A 21,569-nucleotide genomic window follows, 5' to 3' on the forward strand; every position below is an offset into this window, starting at 1 on the left:
TTTCTCCCCACCCGCCCCGGCCCGAAGCCGCTGTTTTCCCGAAAACACGCCCCGCCGGCGGCCGCTGTCCTGAGGCGCGGGCCGGGCCGGGCGGGGCGGGGCGGCGGTGTTTTTCCGTCAGGCAGCGGGCGGGCAGCCCCAGCGCCGGGCGGGGCGGGGGCCTGCGGGACGGGGCGGGGCGGGAGGCGAGAGGGAAGCCGGGAGGCCGCTGAGGTACCGTCCCCGAAGGGCCGGCGGGGAGTGTCCGTGCGGCGGGCGGGACGCGGGCCGGGGCATGGAGCGGTGGGTCGGGGCCGCTGGGGGCTGGGGCTCCCTCTGGGGAGCCGGCTGGGGCCGCTGGCCGGGCTGGGAGCTCTTGGCCGCCTGCGCGGTCATCGGCGCCGTGGGCTGGCTGCTGCGGCTGCTGGAGAGGAGGCCGGGCGGCCGCGGGGTGCCGGCGGCGGCCGCCATCTCCTCCCCGGCGCCGCTCTCCTCCCCGGCGCCGCTCTGCGCTGGGAGCCGGCGCTGCAGCGGGAGCCGCCCAGGTGAGAGACTCGGGGGAGGGCGGCGGGAGGGAGCGCTGCCTCTCGCCGGGCGCCGCCCGGGTGGGCCCGCGGCCTCTCGCCCGTCCTGGGGTCTGATCCCACGGGCGGAGCTCTGCCGGGCCCGGCCCGCCGCGGGTGGGGACCCTGCCACCCCTGTCCCTCTTTGTCCCGGCGGCCCCCGGCACTGCCCGCCCTCCCGTCGCAGGGCCGCGGGGCCGGCTGCCGCCTTGCTTTCGGTCTCCGCTGGCGAACCCTCTCCCGGCCCAGCCCGCCTTCCCTTGCTACCTCTGGGAATAGATCCGCGTTTCTCCCTCCCGGGAAGTCGTCCTGTTCCCTCCCCCCCCCTCCCCCCGGCTTTTCTTTCAGTCCCGGCTTTCCCGTAGTTCATTCCAAGTTGGTTTTGCGGTTCTGTTTCTGCCACGTTGTTCGTAACTGTGAGCTAATTTGGCAACAGGCGGTATAGGCAGAATAGGCAGAATATCTGATTGTATAGCCACAATTAATCTGCCGTGTGCGGTTCCTAGCAGGCGAAATATAGCCAAAGGCAGGGTATGTCGCTCATTTAATTCCTGCATCAAAAAAAAGAAAGGGGGGAAAAAAAAATCTGTTTTCTTGCACGGCTCACTTGCTGAAGGATTTAATGAGTAGTGGAATAAAGTAATATTGCCATCCTTAAAAGTCAGTCATTCATTCTCTCTTGGGAGTAGTCTCAAATTTTTTTGAAACAGATTCTGCGCTCTCATTCTGATGCAGTAAGACAAGGGAAGACACATCTCTTGCCCGTTCTTCTTCCAGATTTTGGTTGATTAGGAAGAAGCCTCAAACATGTCTTTGTTGCTAAAGCAGTTATTCATATTTGTAAAGCCACTAACAGTAACTTGCAAGACCTTGCGTGCTGAACTAGAAGAGGTAGCTGCGTCCGTGCTGGCTGTACTCTGGACCATTTGGAGCTACGTAAAATGCATTTTAAGGTTCAAATAATCACCTTTTGCACCTTCGCGTAGCAAATGATCAAAGGATTATCTTAAAACAGGCAATTGCTGTTTCTCAGGTTTGCAAGTCACACCTTTTGTTCTGGACAGATCAAAACCGGTGATGCACTTAAAAATTAATAAATGCTCATCCATGTTAGCTGAAAGCTTAATGTCAGAACGCAAACCTATTTCATGAAAGTTCTCTCTCTTATTTTTAAATAAATTTTGGTGTTCTTTAAAATTGATTACATTCCTTTTGAAAGGGTATTACATGTGCTGTGAAACAGCTGCACTGTGTGACAAAGTGTGCGTACATTTTAGCATGCTGATGATCAAAAAAAATGAACCTCTAGTGCTGTAATAAATCGACTGCCATGGGATTTCAAACAACTATGTTGCTTTGAGAAACCTCCTGCTTCTGAACAGGAAAACAGATGTTATCATGAAAGAAGTTGGCAGGTTAGTTGAATGTCATCTCTTTGACAGCTGAGTGACTGTTGTCATTCCAACAATGTTTTTCCTGTTTCCACAGCTAGCTTATTGTGGAAAACTCTTTGTGCTACCAGTAGATCTTAAACCAAAGATTAATTTCTTCACTGTTGGTCTGCTTTGTCATTTCACTCTCTGCCTGAGTTATAACAGACACATGAAATAAATACTTTTTCTTACATAGATCAGGAAGAAGATTTTAGGTGCTAAGTTCTATCAATACATAAGATACCAGAGAAATCATTCCCTCCTGACATTTTTTACTTAACCACAAGCCAAGAAGAAAGATTTTGCATGTGCCTGCATATTCCACGTACATGAATTATACATACATAAAAGTCTGCTCTTACACAGAATGATTGTGCTAGTTCTGAACCCTAAAAATAGGAGCATTGCCTGAGTTAATTCTTTAAGGCATTATATTACGTTTGCTCTTTTAAAGTGTTATCATTGAGTTGTTTCTACAATAAACTCTCTAACTTCTGAGTTTCCATCTTTACTGTGTTTTTTTCAGTTATGCAACCTCAAAAAGAAAATCCTTAAAATAGCAACTTTTAATATTCTTAAAATATGAGAGGACCACATTTTATCTCTTGATTACAACATAATGGCACAAAGTTTATTTAAAACAAAAAAGGGGGAGATTAAGAATCAAAAGTGAGAAGATCTTTCACATCTGTCTTTGCAGTCTTGTGGGCAAGTCAGATAATCTTAGCACTGAGGTTGCTTGGAGGTTCAGAAACCATGAGGGAACTAGAATACTTCGGGGAGGTAGCTCAGCAGCATCCACTGTGGGTTTGCTGCAGTTTGGGCTGGTTTTTTTAAGCTGAAATACTCTCATTTCCCTTTGTTTCAGTGAGGTTCCGGTTAATATTTGTGAAATATTCAGGGACTGAGGTATGTTCTCTAATCACAAGATGTTTAAAATTGGACATTCAAAAAAAAAAAAAAGAACTCTCAAAGGAAATGGGCCTCCAAGAAAACAACCCTTAAACTCACATGACTATCAAGTTGTAATTATACTTGAAAACCTACTTCAAGTTTGGCATTAACATATTTTTCCACAGTATTTGCTAGTATTAGGAATGTAATAGTTTTGAAGTCAGATTCCAGTGAAAATTTTACTTGGCTATATTGACTACTGCTAAAAGTGACGAAAACTGCTATGTGCGTTTGGTTTTTTTTAATATATGAAAAGTTTGGTTCTTTACCAGTTTAATTCGTGGGTAATTTAAAAAGCAAAATTGTCATGTCTATTTTGTTAATGTGTTTTGTGATGCTACTATTGACAATACACATGGAGAAATAAGGCAGTTTAACTATACTGCAATTTGATGATGATACAATTTTGGAATTACTTCTAAGTTTGTACACTTTGACAAAATGAATAATTCACTTATGAGGATTCAGTATTTAGAGCGCTGCATCCCTGCTACGTTAGGGTGCAGCCATTCACTGTTCAAGCCTCACATTAGTTTCCCAGACGAAGGTTCTTGCCCGTCAGAGCACATGTTCTGACTCTTGTTAAGGACTGCTTGCGCACCCTGGTCAGAAAGCAGGAGAGCTCATGAATTGTGGGCATTTCTCATACTGCTGTGTGCATCCATAAATGCTCTTTTGAGGAGATTTAACTTAAAATTACAGGTGATACTGACCTCATACCCGGAAGATTGCTTTATCTCTAATGGAGGAAGAGCATTATTAAAAAAAATAAAAATCAATACCTGTGTAAAAGCTGCAAATGTGTATTCTGATAGTCTTAAGTTTCATAAACTGAGGATGAAACCCGGAATTGAAAATAAAGTACTTAAAATGCCATACACACCTTTCCAAACGGGTATAACCCATAAAATGGCTAGGCGGCAAAGGAAGGGTCAATGTAAGGAGGGAATGAAAGCAAGCTGCAGGAATATGACAGCCTAATCATTTCTGTCCTAAAGCTATCATTTCTGAATTGTGTCCAGCAGGAAAACGTCACAGTCTTTGTGGAGATACATGGGCACAGTATCTCATGAAATAACCTTAAAGCTTCTTATGTTCTTGAGCTGCACAAATCCTGTATTTTTCAGCTGTGTTTTTCACGGCAAGAAATTTGTGTTGACATTGTGTTGGTTTTAGTATCTTCTTGTTGACTGGTGCAGAAGCTGTAAGTGTGTGGATTGCACGGAGGGACTTGTAGTATCATATTAGCGGGAATAATTTTCCTTGGGAAATGGAGAAGTTCTTCCAGCTCCCACTCTTTGTCAGAGAGGGAAATCTGAAAAGATCAGTTGTTCTTGACTTCTGGCTCTTTGCTTTCAAAATGGGGGCTGGGAAACAACATGTTGTGTAAATAGTTCCAGCCTTGCATCATGGCCAGAGATAGACTCCCCTGGTTGCTGCATCATGCTTATGCTTTATACTTTTTTTTATATATTTCTAGCTTTCCGTAAGCTAGAAATTCTTACGGAAATAATAGAAATGGTGGTGTGCTTGTAGCTGTAGGTGCTCCCTAACCGGAATCTCTTACTGGGGCTAACTAGTCATCACGTTCTTGTATTCTGTTACATACACAGATTGTGCGTTTCTTGGCAGGAATCAAATACTTCTCAGCCTGTCATAAATTTTCACTCATAAATATTCTGGATTGAATTTTCACTCCAAAAGAAATCTGAAAAGGACAAACAAGGATAAAACATAAGCTGTAAATGCTTTTTCAAGTAGTTGTGAGCAGAGAGGGAATAAACTCTTGGTATAAGTCTGATACCTTAAAAATGTTTTTATTGTGTCGAGATGAAAAATACTTTGTCTTCTTTGCAACTGTGATAATCTCATCAAAATCCAAAATATTGTTATGGGCCACTTTTTTGCTTGGCTTTAATACAGCAGAGAAAAAGTTGTGCTGTTCTTTACAGTTTATGTCCTCTCTTTTTTGCCTTCCCTATAGGTGAAATAACAATGGATGCAATATTATCCCGATTGAAGCAGCTCAGCCCTGATGAGCTTAGAGAAGAAATTGTAAGAGCAGGACTGAAATGTGGGCCCATTACCTCAACTACTAGATTTATTTTTGAAAAAAAATTGGCTCAGGCATTGTTGGAACAGCAAGGAGCATCAGGAGAAAAAGGATCTGCGCTGTCAGAGGAGGCTGGTGGAAATGTCCCATCTGAGAGCAACCGGGCAGAAGCGCAAAAGGCTTTGAAAACCACAGCGGTGAATCACAACGGTCATGGAAGTGTGTCTGAAGAGGTAGACTTTGGGTACTGCGTAGGTCTGAACCCTCCAGAAGAAGATGCTGTGATGCACCTGAACTGCTCAGCTCCAGTCTGTGGAGCAGGATGTGTTGATTCACAAATTGGTACTCAGGCACCGTCCAGAGATCCTCCACTGTTCTATGGTGTTTGTCCAGTTTATGATGACATATTGGCAAGGAATGGTAAATATTCGTTTCCTTTATTTCCAGTGTCTAAATAGACCTGTTTCTATATAGCAAGCGATATGAACACCACTGTATTTGTATTTTAAGTATTGCTTGAAGTATTTCTTTGTTTCTGTATTTATTGGATCTTCTGAGGCGTAGAAACGCAGTTATAAGACATCCTGGGTGTTCTGGGATCACAATCAAAAACCTATTTATACTGTCATCAGTTGAAGCTTAAATGTTCTCTTCTAACAGATTTCATATTTTCCTTTCTATCTTAATGCCAAATGGTATCTAAAAGTATCTGTCATTTCTCATAAAAAGAATATTCATATATCATGATTTGAAAAAATTAATGTTAATACACACGGAGAGGAAGGAGAAGGATTTGATTAATATCTAAGGTTCTGTGTAGAGGTCTTAAAGTTGTGACTGGGTCGCATACGTAGTTGATCTTTCTGAACAAGAGAACATGCAGAGTATTGCAGGGTGAATAAGCTCTGGGTTTGCTTTTCAGTCTGCATGTGAAATACTCGCGTGTTGAAGCTGGCCCATCTGTTAAAACGGGTGTTCACATCCTGATTGATATGAGTGGCCAGACCCTGTACACACACCACCTGATGTTAGCTGGAGCGTGTAAAATTCTTCTACTCAATTTCTGAGAGACAAAATTTAAAAGGACTTTTGATTCCTATGCCATGTTTTTTAGAGAAACAGTTTGAGACTAAAGCCGAAAGGATGGTCTGAGAATTTTGTCATCTGTTTCTAGGAACAAATCTGAGATGATTGAAATAACTCAACTTTGATTGTACTTTTTTGCAGAGAGAATACATGTTTATGAAGATAAAAAGGAAGCTCTCCAAGCTGTTAAGATGATTAAGGGTTCCCGTTTTAAAGCTTTTTCAAACAGAGAGGATGCTGAGAAATTTGCTAAAGGAATCTGTGATTATTTCCCATCTCCAAGCAAGTCCTCTTTATGTTTGTCTCCAGTGAAAATGGGATCGTTTAACAGAGGTGAGGGCCTTCACCTGTGAACAGTAGGTGCAATATACAGTTTGTTAATTTTTTTATGAGAGAAGAAGCAACAACTTCATAACCAATATACTAATAAGAGAAAAAATGTCAAAGGGTGAAGCATCTTAATAAACTGAAGTCCCTTTAGGGTGGTGGTGTTTAAGATAAGCTGTAAACAAATGTTAGATCAGAGCTCCAGAGCTTGCTTACCAAATAAAGTAACTGTGTAAATAGATATGACAACCAATATTTAATTACATTTTTTTTTCTGTGAAATAATTTAGAAACGGGCAATAAAAACTTATTTTATTTTTTTTAATTCAAATCTGGTTTTACTTCTCTATAAAACAATTCTGTCACAGGAGAAGTCATCGTTAAAGTTAATTGATACTTCTCCAAGAAAGGCACGCCAAAGTTTATGTACAGAAATAAAAAAAGAAGTAGAATATGTTGGAATCCTGCGATTTCTTTTGTAAAGAACTACCACAGAAGTAAATTAGAGCCCCGGGAATCTATGGAAAGACTGCTTTTTCTGTTCTAAACATAAGTTTCAACCTTCAGTGTATGGTTTCTATGGTCTATGTTACGATAAAGTAAACTGGCTACTTTTAAAAGCAATCATCGAGGTTCTGGTTCCCATGAATGTTGCTATTCTTGCAAAGCTGAAATGTTGGTAATGGCCTGCATAGATGTGTTGCTTAGTGGTCTGCGGATATATTTGGTAGGATTTGATTTTACTCATGGACTTCTGGATTTTCAGGTTTACTAAGACGCTGATGAAATTACACAGTATGTTAAAACTGTACTTAATTGTTAAGTAAGTTCAGAAATAAAATAGTAAACACTGACCATACTTCACAGTTTTCCCAGTTGCTAGATTAAAGGGACACAGAACTGCAAAAGCAATTTTAATATTCAGAAAATTCTTATTTATTGTTGAATTTTTCTTTTAAGTTTGGATGGAAGCAGATTGGTAATTATAAAATTTACCAGACCCTATTGAAGTCTGAAACAGTTTTACAAGATGATTAAGTCTTACTCTCCTCCATCCCTATTACTAACTGCTAGTATTTTTAAATGTCTTGTCATTGACCTCAATTTTTTTTTACTCCTGTACATTAAAGATGCAAAGTTAATACATATTTTAGATTAAAAGCTTATTTTCATTGTCTGGATATAAAAATAGTGATCACTGAAAAGAATGTGTCTAGAAGCGTGTTAACTTGTGTTTTGACAGATGGCTTATGCTCCCCTGAGACCGAATCTGCCAATAAGGAGAGAGCCAACAGTTATAAAAGTCCACGTACTCAAGATCTTACTGCTAAACTGCGGAAAGCTGTCGAGAAAGGAGATATAGCAACATTTTCAGAACTTATTTGGAGTAACCCTCGCTATCTGATTGGGTCGGGAGACAATCCAACAGTGGTACAGGTAAAAAAAATAAAATAGAAATAAAATAGAAAAATCCAAGTTCTGGTTTAGTGATTTAGCTTTGAGGCCTGATAAGCAGAACTGGAAGAAATGTTGGTTCCTACTCTTCCTTCAAGATACCACCAGTGCAACGTTTTTCAGTGTTTATTGATTCTAGCTGAAAGCTAAGAGAAACATGGCAGTTGTCACTCTTGCGTAAGTCACCCGTCATAACTCAGAGCTCCCTTTGCTCCAGAAGACCTCAAGTAAAGAAACTGAGTCTGCAGTTTTTTAGGGGAAGAAGAGTTTTATCCAGAAGTGAAGGAATAGACTTGTCTTCATATAGTATTGATCTCCTCCAAATAATTCCAATCTTTTTTAAGTTGAAAGGTTTTAAGGAAGGGGGTAGTGCCTAGGCTGTAAGTAGGTGTTCCTACAGCAGATGTTCCTGCTTACCTAGGCACCGCCATCAGATTTCAAAACATGCTCTGTATCTAAAATCCACGTATAAGGTACCATTTAGCAGATGCTGACAATCTTACTTTAACAAATTATTTCTATCGGACCAGCTTTGTGAAGTTATTGAAATTTTGCATGTAATACAATACAGCAAACTGAATTTTATATATATATACACACCCATTTTCCTGCTCTCTTTATACACTGAACTTCCTGTCTCCCATTATTATGTGAGGTCTTAATATACCTTCTTTGCCACATTTTTGCCCTAGATGTCAAAAAAGACTATAGCTGAGTGTAAGAATAATGTCATTAATTATAAGAATAGTGTGTGTATAAAGACATGTAAGTCTTTACAATATCATATAATTTACTGCAGTTCCGAATGTTTATGCACTGTTCTGGAAACATCTTTTCCTAATCAAATATTAAGAAACAAAAATCTAAATATAAGACTAATGTGTGGGAACCTTTGTATTTTCACAGTTAAATCAGTTAAGCGTACGGGTGTAAGAAAGCTGTTTAGATTTCAGTTCATTCCAATAGTTTGTCTTTTTTTTTTTTTCCAGGAAGGGTGTAGGTACAATGTCATGCATGTTGCTGCCAAGGAGAATCAGCCCGCCATCTGCCAATTACTACTGGACACTTTGGAAAATCCTGAATTTATGCGGCTCATGTATCCGGATGATAATGATATGATGTTGAAGAATCGCATCCAATATATTGTTGACCTTTACCTTAATACACCAGATAAAATGGTAAGATTTCAATGTTTGCCAATTTCTTCGTATTATGGAAACAACCGAGCGGTGTTAAGGATGTGTAAGGGAGAAGGAAAGAGAACAGAAGAGGACACTTCTAGCAAAATGTGCTATTCATGAGTTTTGTGGGGTTTAATAATCATTATTCTACAGCATGGTGGGAAAAGATCTATTAGAAGCCCTGGTAATTAGTCATGGCATTTATTTACTTTTCCCAATCTCAAAATTAAATACGTGGGATTGACTTTATCATGTTTCCAAATGCATGTGCATTTTCCCTTTTTCCCACTGCAGGGATTTGATACTCCGTTGCATTTTGCCTGCAAATTTGGGAATTTGGATGTTGTTAACGTGCTTACCTCACACCCAGCTATCGTAAAAAATCCAAGAAACAAATACGATCAAACTCCAGCAGAAGTAAGTCTCTCCATGTCCACAACAAAACCAAAAATGTTAAGCCTAATAAATATTTTTCAAGTTCAGACATTTATTAACTACTGTAGATGGAAAGCTAGTAGTAAGGTAATAGTGTCATGATTGGAGTGTAAATCTTTGATAACATTAAAAATCTTTTGTGTTGATTGTATTTGGGGAAAGGTTCCAAATTTTGTGATTGACTGCCTTTTCTTTACAGTATCCTTTGTATGGATGTGGCTGTTTTAGTGGTTTGCTCTCCTGTGAATTAACAGTACCGGATGAGATGGGTAGAGCCCAGTAATTTGACTATTCAACATTGCAACTGATGTGATCTTATGCTTTACTAACAAACAACTAAAATTATATTAACAGGTAGTTTGTGAAAGAAGCAAGAATAAGTCTGCAGAATTGAAAGAAAAACTAAGAGAGTACTTGAAAGGTCTGTATTCAGAGTTTTATACTATATCAGGCGTGTATTTTGGCTCTTTGCTGTCTTCCCTTCTGTTTGCTTTCTGTAGCGTTTCTGTTCGCAAATGTTTCTACTGTACAGTGCTGTGAAAACCAAAAAAAATCCTAAAACTGACAAGCAACAGAAACTTTTCGTCTTGTAAATGACATGGTCAGAACTCTTACTGTATGGGTCACAAGGTTATCCTCATTGCTCTGTAACACAGGCGGGGCCCTCATTTTATACAGCTAGCCCGAAGCAGAGAGTTTAATCTAAAAACAAGCAAAAGACCTTTACAAAGCAAGAGATTTATTTGTCACACTGGGGAGTCGTGTAATTTCTTTGACATAGAACTTTTCACTGTTTGGTCACATGTGGGTTTAGGCATTTGCAAAAGGAGGTTTTGAAATTTGTTGAAGATCCTTAGGGAAGGGTTGTATGTATCCATGGAGGTATTTTTGTATTTGGGAGAGAAGGGAGCCTGTACTAAAATACAATCTGTAAGCAGGCAATAAATAGTGAAACAGTGAGTCTGAATTACAAGTCAGACCCATTGGGTATATGGGTGTATTGATACTCTAGGAAAAAGCAGCAGGCTAATGTGACATAAACTTCTTAAGAAAGCTTTTTATTATTTATTTTAGGTCGATACTATGTACCACTCTTGAGAGCGGAAGACAATTCGTCAGCTCCTATAATTGGTGCACCGTGGTCACCCGATCAGACAGACAATGGCCCCCAAAGAACTTCCTCTAAATACACTGGCAGCCCCAAAGATCCAGTGTTGTCGATAAGAGCTTTCGCAGGCCCCATGAGCCCCTCGAAGGTAAGGAGAGAGCTTCATATGACTCTAATGCCTATTTTTTTCCTTTTTTTTAACAAAGAACCATTAGAAGATCCACCCACAGTTCATTGTGTGGTGTAGCTTCCTCCTGTTACAGATTGTGGCTCTCTTTTTCTTGACAATATGGATCTTCCTCTGTAGAGAAGGAGAAGCACAGAAAATTCTAAATATTTTTTATTGATGAAAACATAGAAATGTGTGGTGTAAATAAGAGGAGTGGAAGTTCAGTCAAAAGAAAGTTATTATTTTCTTTTTCCTATTGGAATCCATTCAAAGAGCACTCTTTGTCAAACCTTTAATTGTCTTACGGATAATCACTCTAACTTTCTAGTCTGAAACAAAGCTTTTCAATGTGTCTACGCAGCCGTTTTAAAAAATCTTAACTTCATCTCATTTCTAGACATTGACAGTGGATGTTAGACGCAGTTTATCACCTTTGCTTGTTTAGTTAACATTAATATTTTTTTCTAAATGGAAAAACCGGCAACCAAGTAGTAGGTTTTGGGATAGTTTTGGAAAAGTATTGATTGTATAGGAGCAAAGTGAAGTCTTCAGTTTTCAAGAAGAACACTTAGATATCAGTTAAACATGTTATAAATTTACAGGTATTTCTGTGACTCATCTGTTTAATATGAACATCCTGGAGGTATGACGGCTTTAGAAATAGTGAATAAATACAACTGAGGACCTTCTGTCATCTAATGCTCAAATTCTTCCAGGACTGACTTTTACCAAAATTCTTAATGCTTTTTCTTCTAAATATGTTTATTGGTTAATTTTTCTGTTCACCTGACAGAAATGTAACTATATTTTATATTACCTAGTGTGTAAACAATGCATTGTTTTGATTACTGTCGGATACTTTTAATGTCTGAATGTAATTCTCGGTCATTGTTGCTGATTTGTGTCTCATAAAGGCATAAACTTCGCATTTTACAAAAATCCATCCAGTCATTCCCTTTAGCAGTTCAAATTCAAACTTCAAAATAAACAGCAAGAATATATTCTAATAATTGTAGCAAGTCTGTGGAATTAGATATATACATATAAAAATATCACCTTCGCCTCCTAGAAACCAGTGACCAAGAGAGCATTTATCATTAAATAAAATTATAATGGCATGGGAAAATTAGAAGACAACCTGTTTCCTGCTGCACACAAATGAAAACCCGGCAGACTTAGTATCTATACAGTTTACTTTAAGGTGGTTACACATTATGGTCCTTACTCTTTTAATAAGCAGTTATGAGATCAAAGGAACCAGTAATACTGGGAGGAGTAACTTTAGATTCAATCTGAGATTCTTCATGGCTGGAGTTGAGCAATGCTTGTGGCAGAACTTGAGTTGTTTACAACTAGAGAGAAAACAGACCTACAGGTAGACATTTAGCCAGCCCTGAGAGAGCTTCATATTGTGGGGGGTCGTTTTTTAAAATTAATTCTGTTTTTTTAAAGGCTGAAGAATTTCGCAGGCTTTGGAAGACTCCACCTCGAGAGAGAGCTGGCTTCTTCCACAATGTCAGGAAATCTGATCTGGAGAGAGGTCTCGAAAGAGTTGGAAGGTATCTAAAAGAGTATCAGTATAACAAATTAGCAATAGACACAACAATTAAAAGCAAAAGACTTGTCCTGAGTGTACGGTTATTACTTACTGAACAATATCTTAGGGCAAAAGCTACTGGCAGAAATATTTATGAAGTGTAACGTGGTTGGATTTTTACTGTATTTTTGTGTAAACAAAATAGCTAAAAATGTGGCTTTCTTAGATTTAGAAATAAAAAGGTATTTTAACTATAATTGATGGTATTTATAGAATGCTTTTCTCAAACATTTACTTGCCTAACTTGTCAGAAGATCTAAAATTACGCATGGCCTACTTTTTCTGTAAAATTGAAGGATTGTTAAAAAGGTAGCAGAATGAAGAGGTCCTAATACAAATGTTCTGCTTTATAAAAGCTGTGGGTTGTAGTATGTGGCCTTGCTGTTAAAATACCTTGTATCAGCAATATGTGAAAAAAAATTACTTTGTTAAAAGCCGATGAGATTTTTTTTCTTTAAAATAACCCCTCACTTCCTCCTACCTTCTCCCCATTCCCAAATAGAGAAAGCTATTGAATGGAATATCATTCAAATTATGCCTACGTCAGTGGGATTTCTCTCTATCTGATGTCTAGATACAGTCAGCTTAAAAATTGGAATGTTTATGGTGGTGACTTTAAGAATAGTAGATTAAATTTGAAAAACATCCTAGAGAAAATTAGATGATACTATGTTTGCTAAGGATGTGTATATCGCTTATGCAAATTGTTGATTGTTGCAGAATTGTGTTGCCTAGTTGCACGTTTATACTATTAATAGCTGATATAATGTGTTCAGAAAAGTTATTGTCAAACTAATATTTATGTCTTCACAAATGATTCGTTTTATTTTATTTATTGCAGGGAGTTAGCTCATGAACTGGGGTTCCCGTGGGTTGAATACTGGGAATTTCTGGGCTGTTTTGTTGATCTGTCTTCCCAGGAGGGGTTGCGAAAATTAGAAGAGTACCTGAGTCATCGGGAAATGAGCGAAAAGGCTCAGCAAGAAACAGGGGAAAATGAAACCTGCAACAGATATAAAACTCCACATCCTTCTGGTAAGAAAAGGGCAAATGCTACAAACAACAGGTTGTACCTAGGGAGAAGAGGGAGAGAAAAAGCTGGGTGCCCAGGGGAAGCAGCATTCACCTGTTGTGGTTGCTATTATTAATGTGTTATCCGAACAGTCTGATTATAGAATTGAAAAAGTAGCTAACAACACTGTGAATGAAGGAGAATTAGCACAGACCTCATTAGATGTTCGTTATCACATGAAGTACTTTATTTGATTGCAGCCCCCAAATGAAATTCCTGTAAGAAAAGCTCTATTTTCAGTATGTTTTTACTCAGAGCATTTGGGAATTCATCTCAGAGTAGAGAATTTTGTAATCCACAGATACAGAATAAATAATTTAAAGGACTTAATAAATTAAATATTTATTAAAATAAAGGAATAATTCTGTACTGTTGAGGGTGAAAGCCACGCTGGACAAAACCCAGGAAAGCTTTTGTACCTTCTGAGACCGCTGCCTGCCATGTGTTTATGGAACGTACACACTAGACCCAAATCTTTGTGCTCCTTCCTCCTCCTCTCCTGTGTGATCAGAGATCTGAAGGGGCTCTGGCACTGCGATAAACCTGGGCTGAGAAACCCTGAAGGATAGTTGTTGGATTAGTCATAAGCCTTTGTGCTTTGGAAGACACGAAAACTGAAGCTATTCTATATTAGTAACATTGTCCTGCCCTATTCTGCTTTATCCTGAGTTTATATAAAAGGTTGTTTGCAAAAAAGACACAGCTGTAAAGTTGTCATTTTGCATTTGTAGCTTTAGTTAGGTTAGTTCATGCTGTTGCATAAATAAAATTCGAGAGGGTTTCAATAAATAGAATAAGGCATAAAGATGATGTATTTGTTCCTAGTTTATTTGGTTGGTGTTCTGTTGAAAATCTTTATATGTATTGCTCTTATTAAAATTGTTCACAGGCAAGAGTAAAAAGAGCTGCAATTCTATTTCTGTTGGAGCATTTTTGGATGAGGATGATGATGACATGAGCTTAGAAGAAATTAAAAACAGACAAAATGCAGCACGGAATATCAGCCAACCTCTTGCGTCCAAAGAACCTAGCATTGATGCTCTTGGAGAGGCCGAGTGTGATATCTTGTCAATGGAGCGCACAGGAAACATTATAGAAACAGCAGATCACCCCAGGCACTATGAAAAGGCAGCTTCTTCCAGCAAAAATGGATTTTGTAATCCTGTGTCCAGTGAAAGGATAATTAGTGACAGAAGGCATTTGCATGGTGGAGAAGAATGCCTTGTATCGCCCGTTTCCAATTTAATGGCAGAATTTGAAAGCCTGTCATTCCAAGGACAAGAGGTTGCAGGAAAATCAAATAAAATCACTGAAAAAACTGGGAATGAGAGAATTCTGGCTGAAGGAACAAGTCATGTGAGAATATCCAAGGACCACCTGGATAAGACCTGCTATGCAGTTTCACTGGCGAGTTCTTCTGAGCCTGGAGAGACCAAGTTAAGGACAGAACACAAAATGCTATCGGAAAAGGAGAGACGGTCCATGGAATCTGGAACTCAGACTAATGAGGCCCAACAGCGTCAACAACTTTCTTCCCACAAATTTCTTTTGAAGGCTTCACCTACAAATGACGAGTCTAAGAAGTTATTCCTGCTTGGGTAAGAGTTGTCTTTTGTAACACTTACTTGTCCCCTTTGGTTTATGTGTGCAAAACAAGATGCTGTTTATAACATCACCGTCAGGAAGGTTGAGATTCAGTGATACTAAGCATTGCAGTCAGCCTTGAATGATCATCTTAAAGTGCTTCAGTGCTTGTACAGGAGATGTACAGTTGTCTTGTGGCTCATGCCCTGAATACTAGATCTAAACCACAAGGAAGAAGAAGAGAAGTCTTTGTTTCCAAATCAGTTTCAGTTAACTTCGCTGTTTACCATTTATCCCACAGGCTTGTGACTTCATGATGTGCCTGACTTGGATCAACAAAGTGTTTACTGCACTCTTGGGATGTCCTCAGATTAAATTTTCAAACCTTTTATTTTATGAGACTGCTGTGTAATAATGGACAGTCACTTATGTGTGGGCCTGCTGGAAAAAGTTCATACAGAAACTCTGTTTATAGAGGAGCACGGGCAATTTGTTTGCTTATATCGAAAATAAATGTTTTGGAATTGGGATGTTTTATTGCCTGAACAAATACGTAGTTCTCTTTTCATCTAGTTCTGTTTATATTCTAGGGAGCAGCCCTCGAAGCTGGATAGCGATGTCTTAGCGGCTATAGAAGCGGTAGAGATTGATCCACAGAAATACCCGATTACTTACAAATGGAAACACGCGGTGCAGTCATACACTTCATCTGACAGGCAAAGGTATGTCTGCAAATATAATCAAATGAGTTGAAATAAAATTTTTAGCGGGTCAGCTGCAGAACAGCCTGAATAGCTGGAATTTCAGGCCTTGTTGCTCACAAAAACCTTGCTTTAAATCTCCAACTGTATTAACTGTTAGTGTGTTTCTGAGATTAATCAGCAAGCCTTTTGCGCTGCTGTCTGCTCATAAGGAAAGTTTACTGGTGCTGCAGTCAGATTCCTTCTGTTACACTGCAGTCCCAAATAACTTCAGTGTATCTACAGAGACAAATCAGAAGAAAACAAAGGTCTCGAGAGCATCAGCGTTTTCCAGTTGGCAAATGTCTCGCTTTGCTGATGTGTTAGTGCTTGGATCCTTCATTGTCCTTAATGGCTGTTGTGACGTCCAGTGGTAACTCATCCCTGCTGCGGATGCAGAGCAGTGATGTATTGCTGTGAGGTACTGAGGTTGTGCAGAGTGATGTTAAAATGATTTTTAATATCTTCAGCCATGGTTTTATTACCGCTTTTTTTTTTTACCCTCTGTTACCCCAGTCGAAAGGAATCGTTGGTGTGAAGGATGGTGCGTGTGAAGCTTTTAGAGAGAAAGTTTTGCTACACAGATAATGGAAGCAGAGTGCGTTTGTTGGGATGCCTGAATATATGTTAAGCCATTTTTATGTTTTATTTTGAATGCTGTTGCTTTTGGGGACTCAAAGTGACAATTTTCATACAAGTGGCTGCTTCTGGTAATTGTGTTAACATGAAGACTTATTTCCACTGTGACAAGACATTGGTCAGAACACTGAAGAGTCCCTTGCTCAGGCAGGCTCCAGTTTATATACAGTCATGATAAAGTTCTCAGAAAAGAAAGAGATGAGCCAGTGCCACTCAGCAGATAGGAAAGGGGTCAGGAACAGAAAGCCATCAAATGACCTGTACCGACTTCTATGTTTTTCTTGTTTCTTCTGGCTTTCTAAATGCATGAAATTCCAATTATGAGAACTATTTCCTCTAGGAAGCTCTCAACATAGGTATTAAACATTACTTTTTCAAAATATGCTTTAAAGACAGAAATTTTAAAGCTCTGTCAGAGCCCGTGAGAATTTAAAAAATGTAATTGACTGGCTTTATTGGCCACAAAATTCAGAGTAGGAGTTGGGAACCAGCAGCTGAGAAGTGCAGCTGTGTTAAGTTAGCAGAGCTTGGAGCAGAGGAATGTTGTGGGAAGAGCTGAAAGAACCTGGAGCAGGGCTGAAAGAAGTGCAGATGGTGAGCGGAAGGAGAGATGCTGCCCAGCCCGAGCACCGGGAAAGACAGAAGCTTTCTTTTGTCTCTCTTATTTCAAATAGTGCGCTCGAATAGGGCCATCAAGTATAGGTTTAGAAAAAAATATGAAGCTCAGTAAGATTTTTTCTGTGATTTAAAGTGGAGTAGAAACAGGCAAGTATTTTCATACACCTGATGGATACGGTGTCCTCGAACAACTTCACTTTTCAAAGTCACGTTCTCTCATTCCTTGATTTTTTGAAAGAAATAGGCTAATTAAATGGGTTTTTTTCATTCTTATTCCACTGTCTGAAAGGTCCAAAGTGTTCTTCTAAAGTGCTAAAATTTAACACAAGATCTTTAAAAGTGTAATCACTGTTCTATTACTGTAATTATTTGACAATGCCAAGGCTTGCTCTGGCCTTCGTTTTGCAGCGCAGCCTCTGCTAAAAGCAAAGAAATCACCCACTAGATCACTTTGTCTTTAGATATGTAGGATTTTGACAGCAAAACTAGAGATACCAGTAGGTCTGTCAGAAGATTATTTTCTAAAGGTTGTAGCTAAGCTGTGTGCGTACGTGTCTTTCATTGTTGGGGGTGTGTGGATGTTGTTTATTTACGTATTTTTAAAAACCTTATAAAATAGCTTATAGCGTGTTTTCTGTAGTGGCTTATCTTAAGAAATTGCCTGACATGTAAAAGAACGAACAGAAACGATTCACAGATGCTAGAATCAACCTTTGGTCATTCTGCCTTGCTTAAGATAAAATTTAGAGAAAAGGGAAAGGATTTTACAGAAAATGTTTTTTAATTTAACAAAGGAAATATTTTGCTCTGCTTTCAAAGGAATTTTAGGTCCTAGTTCTCACTGATTTAAGAACAAGTCTGACCCTTACTATATAGAAAAATGGCATTAACGTCTGTGGCATCCAAGCACAAAGATTACTTGTAAAAGGGAGGGGGAATCGCGCCGGGCCCCAGCAGTAGCTGCGGCACTGACCAAGAGCAGGTCAGTTTGCATCGTGTGCCCTTTGCTAATGGGGGCATTGGACTAAAGTTGCCCAGCTGCTTTACAAGCTCCCGGTTTGTTTCTTAATGGCCATTTTGGAGCAAATGACACCTTACGGATGAGGCAATGTGTCAACACAGAATGTATTATGCTGTCGCTGTTTCTTCTCAGACCTGTCTCTTACCAGTTACAATTTTCTCTCCGAGCGCTGCTGAGTAGAAGTACTGCTCTCCTCACTGCAGTTTTCTGAACAAAACGCAAAATTACTTTTTCTTTCTTTCAGTTGGCCAAGTCCAGCACTGAAGGCAAGAGTCAAGTCCCAAACCATCGCTGCTGGCCTTCCAAATGCTTCAGGCTATTCCAATTCAGGAAGAAATAGCCCCATAACAGGAAGTCCAGGAAAATACGGCAATGCCGCCTCGTTCTCTCCAGAGCCGGGGAGTCCTGGGCGCTACAGTCCAGCTGGTGTCAACCATGCCCTGCGAAAACTGCGTTATTTTTCAGAGCCTCCTGCCCACTAGAATATGATTAATCTTCCTGGGACATCAATTATATTTTCATTGTTAGAGTGGAGGAAAAAAAACTACAATGTTACTAAAGTGACATGAGGGTTTGTACTTGGCTATTTATTTTTCCTCAATTGAGGACAACTGTATGTTAAAAAAAAATGAATATATGTCTTTATGCCATATACAAGATAGATTACTGGTGACATGCAAGAAGTTAGTGACAGTGCAGTTGTCCAGTAGCTATGAATTAACTCCTGTTGCCAGTAAAGCGGTGAGCTCAACCTTTACTTAGACGTGGTGGTATTTTCCTATCACCAGGTGTCATTATTGTAATGAACCTGTTAGCCCTCAGCTGCATTTCTTTTGCTTGGGTAGGCTGGAGGAAGCACAGCATCAGTGAACAGAAATCCTAGGAGGGGAAATTGATGGCAAGAAGTAAAATGTTCTTCTGCTTGCAGGGGGACTACTCAAAGTGAAAGGCCTGAGACAAAGCCTGGGGAGTGACCGCTTTCCCTGCCGAGGATGAACGTGAGCCCTGTGTGTAAACGTGTGTGTTTGTAGGCGGCAGTTTGCTCTAGAGGGTGGAACGCACACGCACTTAGATCTCTGTGTGGATGTATGCACCTATTTACACAGAAAACCTCGAGTCGTTGCTTGTTCTGAGGCTGTTAAAAGCACCGTGATATACTGTGTTTTAGTAAAAGGGGCACTATAGAAACTACTGGTATTCCTTTAAATGTTACAAGAAATACTATAAAAATTAGCTGGTTTTTTCCCACAGAAGCTTTTAACATTAGCAGATTTTAACAGTTATTACACAAAAGCACATCAGCAATAATTTCAGCAGATTTACCAGCAAGATACCTTAATGGTCTAGTTTGTGATATATTAGAGTGACCCAGTGACCCATGATGTGGCTCCTTATTTCCCAACTGTAAAGTGAGAGGAATAAGGACTAAAAATATTTTTATTGAAATCTAAGTTTTTACTAAGTCTCTAGTCTTGATGTGGTAATAAGGTTTTGTTACAGCAGTCAATAATTTTATTCTTTAGCCTTCTGTAAGAATGACTTGTTTCGACAATACGACACTGAGATTGAAATTTTCTGCATGAAGCTTAATGGTTGTCAAGTTGCTTGACGGAAGGCTTCCAGAAACAGAGTTCTCCGGTGTTGATAGCTCTTGAGTTAAAAAAAAGAAAAACCTATCTATCCTTACACCATAATTCTGATCAGAAAATGAAAATCTGCCAAGGCTGTGCTGGTAAAAAAAAAAGAGATGGGTTTGGAGTCACTGGTGCCACACAGTCGGTGAGACAGCACGGGACCACCTTGCACGGCTGCGAGCCAGGCTCTGGTTGGAGCTGGGCTGGTGCAGGGCAAGCCGTGGTGGCCCATAGGCCGGGGCTCAGCGCTGCAGTGGCTGCGGGGAGACCCTGGAGCGTGGTAGGGTTGATGGCTGTTTGACACTGCAGAGCCACAGACTGGACACCCTTCACTAGGTTCACAATTTGGTACAAACCTAAAAAAACCTGCACTTAATGCTTTTGCAAGCTTAATAGTGCCTTTTGTAACTTATTTTTTTTTAAAATTAAATTCTTGTTCTTTTAGAAGTTTAAAAAAAAAAAAAAAGAAGTGGCATCCACTTACTATGGGCACAGAAAATACAGTTGTTTTCTTCTGGGCTTTCTGAACACAACATATTTTAACCTCTAAGTTCGATTATTTGGTGCGGTAGCTCTCCGCTGTGGGAGAGTGTTGCTATTTTAGAAAGTATTCTTAAAAAAAAGTCTTATTTAGCTCTTTCTTTATATTTAAGCCTATTTCCAATGAGCTGGCCATGAGCAAGAGCTACTTTACACAAATGCCTGTCATTCAGTGATAGTGCAGACAACCAGCTGGGGGGCTGCGGTGTCATTTTTTAAGAGACGTTCAAAAAAACCAAACATAACCTGCTCTGGTACCAGGCAGAGTAACTGACTTTTCCATAAGGTTTTATTGGGATGGGTTTTTCTGATGCAGCAGTCGCCTTGGTCTCTAACAATTGTTTTAGGTCCCAAATTCCTACAGTTTTAATTTGAAGGGTTTGGGGTTTGTTTTGTTACATGTTTTGTTTTTTTTTTTTAAGGTTAGTTTTGGGATTTTTTTAATAATTTAATGTAAATGCTGTCTTTGTCATTCTGGAGAAATTATTCAGAATGAGTAATTGCCCAATACCCTGTGGGCAGCTGCTGTGTGCGCAGCGGCTGTTCTGCAGCCTGGCCCCTCCGGAGCCGTCCCACAGACCGGCGTCCTTTTGGTAAGAGGCTGCTCTAGAGCCAGAGACCGAAACTAACGCTCGACTAATGTTCCTTTTTGTACTTTTTACCTTTGTTATGCTTTGCTTTCTTTTTTTTAATATTTAAATGTATATTACTGGTATGTACATGTAGACACTGACACCCACCCCCCCACACACACCCCCACACCCCCTCTTTCACTTTCTAATTTTATTTTGGTGCAGTTGAGAAAATATTTTTTAACTGTTATATAATGTGCATTAGTCCCATTGTACCACATCTTAAGAGGTCATTTTTCTAACAATGTATTTACTTGGCTATTAAAAGAAAAATAGCAATTTATGTAGCGAATTGATCATTCATGATTGTGAGGAGAGCTCCTCCACACCGAGCCTGTGGAAACACTTTAAAAGAGATTGCTATTGCTTGAATTACGTTTTCTTGGCCAAAAGTTCACTTTTAAAGGTGCAAAAGACTAGTTGTGGGTTTTTGGTTTTTTTTTTAATTAGCCAACTGTCATGTTAAAAATAGAGAGTTACCCCACTTTCTATTAAAAAATAAATGAGTAGCTACAAGTGTGACACTGTGTTTAGTTTGTGGAGCACGGTGAGAAGCAGCTGGGCTGATAACCATGACATGGCAAAGCACTAACTGGTCCAGGCCTTGCTAACACAACTACGGGCATCTTTTGTGTGTGCTTGCACAACGGCATTGGGTTGTGCCACTGAAGACTTGAAGAAGAGTCGCCAACTGCTTAAGACAGGAAGTCTGAATACTGTAAAAAATTACATACGTACTTAATTTCAAA

The 21,569-nt window shown here is 39.7% G+C and overlaps 1 protein-coding gene across 2 annotated transcripts; it reads left to right on the plus strand.

Annotated features, from left to right (window-relative positions):
* Positions 1–259: 259 nt before the first annotated feature.
* On the plus strand, positions 260–21,342 carry ANKLE2 (ankyrin repeat and LEM domain containing 2). Of its 2 annotated transcripts, XR_008469083.1 has the most exons (14): positions 275–524; positions 4,914–5,402; positions 6,210–6,401; positions 7,639–7,832; positions 8,840–9,028; positions 9,326–9,448; positions 9,821–9,887; positions 10,541–10,722; positions 12,196–12,302; positions 13,182–13,375; positions 14,302–15,010; positions 15,587–15,718; positions 18,259–18,585; positions 18,943–21,342. XR_008469083.1 is itself a non-coding variant. In XM_054219092.1 (13 exons), the coding sequence occupies exons 1-13, from the start codon at positions 275–277 to the stop codon at positions 18,494–18,496; spliced, it is 3,066 nt and encodes a 1,021-aa protein (XP_054075067.1). In that variant the 5' UTR covers positions 260–274; the 3' UTR covers positions 18,497–21,342. The 2 variants fall into 2 exon arrangements, 1 of the variants encoding a protein (XP_054075067.1); XM_054219092.1 differs by having other exon boundaries at positions 260–524; positions 18,259–21,342.
* The last annotated feature ends 227 nt before the right edge of the window (positions 21,343–21,569 follow it).

The sequence above is a fragment of the Rissa tridactyla genome, chromosome 13 (genome assembly GCF_028500815.1).
Source record: "Rissa tridactyla isolate bRisTri1 chromosome 13, bRisTri1.patW.cur.20221130, whole genome shotgun sequence".
Lineage (NCBI taxonomy): Eukaryota > Metazoa > Chordata > Aves > Charadriiformes > Laridae > Rissa > Rissa tridactyla.

What these genes read in the sequence shown, in the direction of transcription:
- ANKLE2 (XM_054219092.1), top strand. Translation starts at nt 275, where the DNA reads ATGGAGCGGTGGGTCGGGGCCGCTGGGGGCTGGGGCTCCCTCTGGGGA. An exon ending in CTGCAGCGGGAGCCGCCCAG is followed by an intron (nt 525 to 4,913) that starts GTGAGAGACTCG and finishes CCTTCCCTATAG; the next exon opens with GTGAAATAACAATGGATGCA. An exon ending in TGACATATTGGCAAGGAATG is followed by an intron (nt 5,403 to 6,209) that starts GTAAATATTCGT and finishes ACTTTTTTGCAG; the next exon opens with AGAGAATACATGTTTATGAA.